Source organism: Alligator mississippiensis, chromosome 7 (genome assembly GCF_030867095.1).
Source record: "Alligator mississippiensis isolate rAllMis1 chromosome 7, rAllMis1, whole genome shotgun sequence".
NCBI lineage: Eukaryota > Metazoa > Chordata > Crocodylia > Alligatoridae > Alligator > Alligator mississippiensis.
This window is the reverse complement of record NC_081830.1, coordinates 28,565,958-28,574,318: the sequence shown is the minus strand read 5'-3', so window position 1 is coordinate 28,574,318 and position 8,361 is coordinate 28,565,958. Positions and strand designations below refer to the sequence as shown.

General features: G+C 47.2%; 1 protein-coding gene across 1 annotated transcript; it reads left to right on the top strand.

Annotated features, from left to right (window-relative positions):
* Positions 1-585: 585 nt before the first annotated feature.
* LOC132251711 (olfactory receptor 5AP2-like) lies at positions 586-1,683 on the top strand. The gene has a single exon (XM_059731649.1). The coding sequence runs from the start codon at positions 653-655 to the stop codon at positions 1,652-1,654; it is 1,002 nt and encodes a 333-aa protein (XP_059587632.1). The 5' UTR covers positions 586-652; the 3' UTR covers positions 1,655-1,683.
* Positions 1,684-8,361: the final 6,678 nt, after the last annotated feature.

Genomic DNA, 8,361 nt, shown 5'->3' with positions numbered 1-8,361 from the left:
GTAGGGAAAGGTATAATTCTGTTCTTTCAGTTCTCCAAATCAGGAGTGGGGCCACTGAAGTTGCCTCAGATGGCAAAATAGACTTTTGCTTGATATTTTCAAAGCAGCATAGGAGTTGTGGGTGCCCAGATCCCATTAAAATGAATGAGAATTCTGTTTCCACAGTCCATGCTCAAGTTCAAAAACCTTGGCTTGTGGATTTTCAGTGGAGTCTTTCAAAGGAGCCCGAGTTTGATTTTTAACTTCTATTTCAGCAGGACTAGAGCTATTGATTTAGACTCCTTTGAAAAATGTAGCCTTCACCAACAAGGCATGTGAACAAGATGCTTTTCAACAGTTAACTTGATTCATAAAGCAGTCCATAATTAGAGAGGGGAAGAACTGGCACAGGTATTTTCTGCCCTTTCTTTTAAATGATGTCTTGTTGTTAATATCTATCCTTCATGAATTGCTTCTGTGCTTTTGACCTGTTCACTACCCAAGAAAATAAAACACCTTTCCATAGCTATTTTATTCCAGAGAGAATTTCATGCTGGGATCATTTGTAGGGAGACAAGATTGCTTTCCACCCAGTATAGTGATTTCAGATTTAATTTTCTGTGTCAACATCTGGATTTAGTCGGGCTTGTGGATTTGGCTTCCTTGTTGTTTAATGCTGATTCTTTCGTGCCCCTGCAGCTTCTCAGAGATGTACGCAGTGACTGTGGAAAACCACACAAGAGTGACTGAGTTCATTCTCCTGGGATTCAGCAACCACCCACCTCTTCAGGTTTTCCTCTTTGTGCTCATCCTGGTGGTCTACACCATAACTGTGGTGGGCAATGTAGGCTTGATCATTGTAATAAGTATTAACCCACAGCTCTATACTACCCCCATGTACTTCTTGCTTAGGAACCTGTCCTTCATAGACCTCTGCTACTCCACCAGTGTTGCACCCAAAGCCCTGGTCAACTTCTTCTCTGAGAGCAAAACCATTTCCTACAATGGATGTGCCACTCAGTTTTTTTTTGGTGGTCTCTTTGTTTCCACTGAAGGATTCCTCCTCGTAGCAATGTCTTACGACCGCTTCACAGCCATCTGCAACCCTCTGCTCTATCAGGTGAACATGCCCAGGAGGATGTGTTACCTGTTGGTTCTGGGTTCCTACCTCTGTGGTGGCTTCAATACTGCTGTGCACACCAGTCTAATGTTCCAGCTGGACTTCTGTGGGCCCAATGAGATTGACCATTTCTTTTGTGACCTCCCACCACTGCTAAAACTCTCGTGCAGTGAAACGTACATCAATGAGATTGTATTGTTTTCCTTCTCTACTCTCTTCATAGTAACTGGGTCTGGTGCCATCCTAATCTCCTACACCTACATTGCTTCTACCATCCTGGGGATTTACTCTCACTCAGGCAGGTGTAAAGCCTTCTCTACCTGTGCTTCCCATGTCACGGCTGTGGCGCTATTCTTTGGTGCAACCTTCTACATGTATGCAGTACCCTCCGAGACATCGTCCCCAAACCACTTAAAGGTTGTCTCGATGTTCTATTGTCTGCTGATCCCCATGCTCAACCCCATAATCTACAGCCTTAGGAACAAGGATGTGAAAGATGCTCTGAAGAAGACAATGGAGACCAAACTACTATTAACAATGAACCATCTCAACTGATGCCAGAAACTGTCACCAATCTTTACCGTTTCTAGCTTGTTAAAAACATAATGTGTTTTAATAAATTATTTTCTTTAATCACAATCTTAATCAGTTTATCTCGAAAAAGATTTTGAAAATTATTAATAAAAAATAATTTCCTGAAAGCCCAAATGGAAAAAAAGACTAACTTGTTCTCATAGCATCTCAGTGCTTGTACTGAAAGGCTTTTCTAGGACCCTGCTGCTCTCATGTTTAGGAACCTTCTTGTAATTTGCAACCTAAACTTATTTGTGGTCAGTTTATATCCATCTGTTTTTGTCCCTAATGCTGTCCTTATGCTTAAGAAATCTCCCTTGCCAGTGACATGCTACTGGACTGGAGGAAAGACTGTTAACCACTCAAGTATTTACCAAGTGTCTCAAGTGGCTTTACAGTCTGCATAGCTTTGAGTTCCAGGTTGCAGTTGCTAGACTGCTACCACCAGCTAGCTAGTACTTGAGCAGTAGCGGCTGTGAGCAGATTTACCCTTAGTGTGACCATTCATGTGTTCCTCTGCTCTTAACTAGTAAGCTTCCAATGGTCCTACCATTCAACCTTTAATCAGGAGTGTACTTCATCCCTGGAAAATACAGTCAAGGAAGCCATTGTATGATTTTGCCAACCAAAAAAAAGGAAATTAAATTTGACATTTTCAGGGGGAAAATCCTTCACTTAAAGGTCATTTTGAACAACAGTAAAAAAGGGATCCTAAGCTCTGTGCAGATCTCTTGTTCCTTGTTCTCACATAGGGTAAGAGAATTGGCAGTAATAGCCCTTTATCAGGAGCAACAATCTTGGAGATATTCTCTGATTCTTCTGCATTCACCATTTCTGTGCAAACTTGTTCTCCCTTTTCTCTCATGGCTTTGCCCTGTTGCTTAGTCAGGGGGCTTAGACTGAACACAAAGGGAAAGATGTGTTAATAAAGGGGAGATTCTCAAAATGACAGATAAGGAGGAGGGATATTCTAGATGGCATTAGAAGCCTCTGAAGCAAAAGCCATGTCCACATCTTCCAGACACTCAAGACGTAAACACTGAGAGCACACTGGAAATGGGGAAAGGCTGTGGATTTGTTCTTGAAGAAGTTGGTAACAATAGAAGAGTGGAAATGCTTTTCCCTTCTGCCCCATAATTCTGACATCTGCTGGTATCACATTTTTTTAAAAAGAATCTGAAAATACCCCACTTTTATCAAAAGGCTTTGCAAAAGATCAAAAACTGGTACCCCCTCAGCTCCCTTTGAAATCAAATTCCATGTGGCCATAGAGAATTTGCTGCACCTATGTCTCCTAGGCACTGTGGAAAACACTAGCCTGGTGTTGTCCAGGGGAGCACTCCTGTGAGTAAGTTTTGACCACTTCCACTGAAGAGCTGCTCTCATCCATCAGTTTTGGCAACAGGTGCAGTAGGACCAAAGGTCAGGTGCTAATTGTGTTCATATTTCCCACATAGGACCTTAAACCTGTTCGTTTTCAACCTGTGCTCATCTGGACAAAAGCCAAAGAAGACCATCAACAATTCTCAAACAGCCATAAACATTGGCTGGGCAGTTGAATAATTTAGCCAGTGGCAATTGAAAAAGGGATACATGCACAGAAATATAATTAAAACTCCAGGAATTTCTTTTTTAAATGGCAACTGATTTGGGGCACGTCTTTTTACTCTCAAGCCATCTTAAAGGAAGTGGCCTCTCAGAAGGTGGGAGATCAGCTTTCTGGGGAAAGTCAGTCCTACTTGGTAGCTTTAACTGTGGCCTATTAAAAGCTGGGGCCTTAGAAATTGTAGTTGCTTGTGGGGCTGTATAAAAATCAGGCCACCCTTGCTCCAGACTGTCCCCTACCACCACCCCACCCCTTAAAGTATTAAAAAGAGAAAACATTAAAGTATTAAAAAACCTTCTTCTTTTGTGAAGCGTCCTCAAGGCTTCATCATCTCCTAAAGCACAGGGATTTGAAAATTTCATTCAGTTCACAGCTGGTACTGTCCCCTAATAGCCCAAACTTTTGTGCACTTTACAGCCAATTTATGGGCCATTTTCTCTATTAACCTATATGGCTACCAGTATAAGATTAGCTCCATCACCTGTGGAATGCATTGTCCAAAAAGACCTGAAAAGTTGCCAGTCCAGGGGGATGCCAGAAGAAATTTGCAATGCATCAGTGTGGGGAGAATGAATAATGGAGACATGGTGTCACAGAGTGACAGATGCCCCTAAACTTTTTGCTACTTGCACTCAAGTCTTTTCTTTCGAAATGGTGCAAGAAATTGGACATGAAGAACCCAGCAAGATTGGTATGTACAATTGTTGGCTGAGTTGTCTACTGAACATCAATCAGTGTGAGGGCATGAGTGAGCTCAGTGGTTCCACATAAGCTAAACAGAAATTAAGAGAAACAGTAAAACATAATGAAGAAGCCTCTTTACAATGGTATATAAATAGCATGCAGAACCAAGAGTCTTGGATGAAAGCATCAATAGCAGGCAGACACTCGGTCCCTTGCTGCTCCATGTGACCACCCAGGGGTCATAAGGCTTGCATTTTCAAAAGGGGCTGTGGGAGTTAAGGACTCATCACTTATTGGTAAGGAAAGGTTCAAAATCAAGATTTGGGACAAAGAGAAAAGGCAGGAGAGTGAGATCCTCACAGGATTCTGTTATGAGGTCATCTGGCAACACCAGGTGCTTTGTCTCTAAGGGCGCCTCGGCTTAATGCTCTGAGCTACGGAGGAGGCAAGGGGAGGCAGGCAGGGGGCTCATGCCAAAGACAGGTCACTGTGCGAGGGACTCAAGGGGCTGGCACCAACAGGAAGGGAGAGGTTTCTCTCTTCCTTCCAATCTTCAGAGGGTGCTTCCACTTGCATGGATGCTGGAGCAGGGGGATCTGAGATTGACTTTGCATTTATCTGGTGGTTGAACAACACAACACAGTTAGACATGATAAAAGAAACAGCCATGGAGCCCTGGTGAGTTCAGGATGTTGACAATTATTTGAAGGCCTGCAGGAGAACTGGGTCCTAATCATTTCCCTGCAAGTCCACAAGAAGGAAAAGGGGACAGGAAGAAAGACCCAATTCCTACCACCTTCTTCTCGGAAGCAGCTACCCACATGCCCCTTGAATTCCCTCACTCTCCACGGCCCCTCCAAACACAGCAGCCTAGTGGGTAAGGGGCCAGCTGACAGGGGCCAAAGCCCTGCAAAGTGCAATTGCCAGGAACACCAGCCAGCTTCTCTCCGGGACGCAGCGGCTGTGTTGTGTTGCTGCAGCAGGCTTCACCCTCCGGCGGCTGCCCAGTCTGCACCAACAGGTCGACTGTGAGTGGGAGAACAGGGTGTACCTCCTTACGGAGGATAGGCAGCCGAGCCCCGTCACTCGGAGCAAGCGGCAGGGGAGTGGCCATGCTGTGTATCACCATGGACCTAGTCCGCTGATGTCCAGGTCACAGCAGGGGGGCAAAAGCTAGCTCTTTGTCTCTAAGTGTGCCTCGGCTTAATGCTCTGAGCTGCAGGAGGAGTGAAGGGGAGGCAGGCAGGGGGCTCGTGCTAAAGACAGGCCATCATCCTGAGGGAATAAAGGGGACATCCCAGTAATGCTTCTGCACTCCAAAGTCTCTTGGGGGTGCCACCTAATTGCTTTAGAGAGAGGGAAATCAAGTCTCCTGGAGCACAAAGACTAGCCTGTAGAAACCTTCTCCTTGGAAGCAGTCCAAAGGGTGAAGTGCAGACGCTCCTCAGGCTATCCCTCCAGGAGTTTCATGAAAGAAGTCTCATTGCCTAGGGGAGGGCATGGAAAACGGGCACTTCTTCCACTAAACGCATGTCCACATCTTCAGAAGCCTAGAAGGAAGCCATCTGGGTTTGGTGCAATTTCAATAGCATAGTGGGGTGAGAAAACAACTGCAGTACCCCCCAGAAATCCCCCAACTCCTGTTATGTCTCCATTTGACCAGGTGTTTTATTTTTCAGAGCGGAAACTTCAGGCATCTTCGCCTCCCCCGCAGAAGAGAAAAGGGACTGTGAAAGGACTTTGACACTGTCCATTAGGGAATGGACTTCTCCACTGAAAACGGAAGGAGTCCATACGCCCACATGTGGTAGAAACAGAGAAAAAAACAACCAACCAAAAAAAAAGACAAGCCAGAGAGAGCACGTCAGGCCTCTACTATGAGGTCACCTGCCAGCACAAAGCCCAGCATTGTTAGGTTACTGCTGAGGTCATCTCAACAACTGTCACCAGATGAGGCCTGGCCAGTCTCTGCAGGAGATGACTGGAAGAGGAGTCACGGGGCAGAGCAGAGAGTGTCACCACCCTTTGAGGCACATAGAGAGAAGTCGTGGAGGGAAAGAAGAGAAACCCAGTGCAATCCACAGCAGCAGCTAAGTTTCTATTCTTAGAGAATAAGGGTGTGCTCGGGCAGGGTGTGGAGGTAAAGCTCGGAGGAAAAATCTTGGGGGAACCCGGCATCCACAGGAAGGGAGAGGTTTCTCTCTTCCCTCCAATCTTCAGAGGGTGCTTCCACTTGCTTGGAAGCTGGGGCTGGTGGATCTGAGACTGACTTTGCATTTATCTGGTGGCTGAGGAACACAACAGAGTTAGACACGATAAAAGAAACAACCCAGTGCTGTAGTCTGGTTCAGCTGGGTTGTTTCATGGTGGACAAGAAAGAGGGATATGTGTGAGAGCATTTGGCAGGGCCTCTGCAGCTCACCCCCACACTTGGCCCTTCTTCTTTGGGCTCTTGGAAAAAAAACCTTCCTACCTCAAGAGAGCTCTGCTCCTCCAGCTCCTCAGCGCTGTCAGCTGCAGCCCTGTTGAGTTTAGGATGTTGACAATTATGTCAAGGCCCACTGGATAACGGGGTCCTAATAATTTCCCTGCAACTCCATAACAAGCAAAAGGGGACAGGAGCAAAGACCCAATTCCTACCACCTTCTTCTCGGAAGAAGCTACCCGGATGCCCCTTGAATTCCCTCACTCTCCACGGCCCCTCCAAACACAGCAGCCTAGTGGGTAAGGGGCCAGCTGACGGGGGCCAAAGCCCTGCAAAGTGCAATTGCCAGGAATGCCGGCCGGCTTCTTCCCAGGACGTAGTGGCTATGTAGTGTTGCTGCAGCAGGCTTCACCCTCTGGCAGCTGCCCAATATCCCACCTATTTTTTTCATTATCTTCATTAATGATGTCGACATTGGTGTCAGAAGTGGACTGGCCAGGTTCGGTGATGACACCTAAGTTTGGGGTGAAGGGTCCACACCCAAGGACAAGATGTTAGTCCAGGCTGACCTTGGCAGCCTTGGAAAATGGGCAGATGGAAACCTGATGGCCTTCAACACCAAAAAATGCAAGGTACTCCACCTTGGGCAGAAAAGCCCACAGCATGCTTATAGGTTCAGCTGTGCAGCTAGCACCATGACCAAAAGGGACCTGGGGGTCATGATTGACCAAAAGATGAATATGTGCCACCAATGTGATGTTGCAGCCGGCAAAGCAAAGAACTCTGGCTTGCATCCATAAATGCTTATTTAGCAAATCCCAGGGTGGCATCCTCCTGCTGTACTCAGCCTTGGTGGAGTATTGGATCCAATTCTGGGCTCCACAATTTAAAAAGCATGTGGAGAAGCTTGGAAGAGTCCAGAGGAGAGCCATGCACATGATCAGAGGGCATGAAAACAGGCCTTATGATGAGAGGCTGAGAGCTATGGGACTCTTCAGCCTGGAAAAGTGCAGGCTGAGGGGGGACCTGGTGGCTGCCTATAAGTATATAAGGGGTATGCATCAGGATCTGGGGGAACGCTTGTTCACCAGAGTGCCCCATGGGATGACAAGGTCAAACAGTCACAAACTTCTCCAAGACCATTTCAGGCTGAACATAAGGAAGAACTTCTTTACAGTCTGAGCCCCCAAGGCCTGGAACAGACTGCCACCAGACGTGGTGCAAGCACCTACTGTGGACTCCTTGAAGAGTCAATTAGACTTTTGTCCTGCTGGGATCCTGTGATCCCAGCTGATTTCCTGCCCCTTGGGCAGGGGGCTGGACTCCATGATCTTCTGAGGTCCCTTCCAGCCCTGATATCTATGAAATCAGGCAGTTTTGCCCTGACGGCCATAGGGAGAGGAGTTCGTGGCAGCAGGGCTGCATCAGGGCTCGAACACAGCTCAGGTGGGGTAAGCCAGAGCCCAGGAGCAGGGCACGGTAGGGAGAGAAGGGTCTTGGTATAGATAGGGCTGGAGGAAGCCAAGGTTTTGGAAGAGATGGGCCTGGAAGAGGCAAGCCTTGCAAAGGATAGGCCTGAGGGATGAGAGAGGGGCCAGGTGGAAGCAGGCTTTGGAAGCCGTAAGTCTGGAGAAAGGGGTGAGAGTGTAGGAGAGGACATCAATTAGTGATAACACCTGCCAGGCTTGCAGCATGATGTAGTGGTGGAACGGGACCATGCCATGGGCCATTAAGGCAGCTACCATGGACATCTGGTTGTCATTAGAGGCCAATCAGCTTGGGAAGCCCTGGGGCAGCCTCCCTTACATAGATAACAAAACATCATGGCATGGCGGGGAAGGGTAGGGATGATTGCCTGAAGACAGTAAGGACTGAAGGGTCTCTAGGGGTGATACCACCCCCTGGATGTGGAAACCATTACCATGTGCCAGGTCCTTCTCCCCCAACAAACTTGGCCCAAAGCTCCAGTCTGCC

What these genes read in the sequence shown, in the direction of transcription:
- LOC132251711 (XM_059731649.1), top strand. Translation starts at nt 653, where the DNA reads ATGCTGATTCTTTCGTGCCCCTGCAGCTTCTCAGAGATGTACGCAGTG.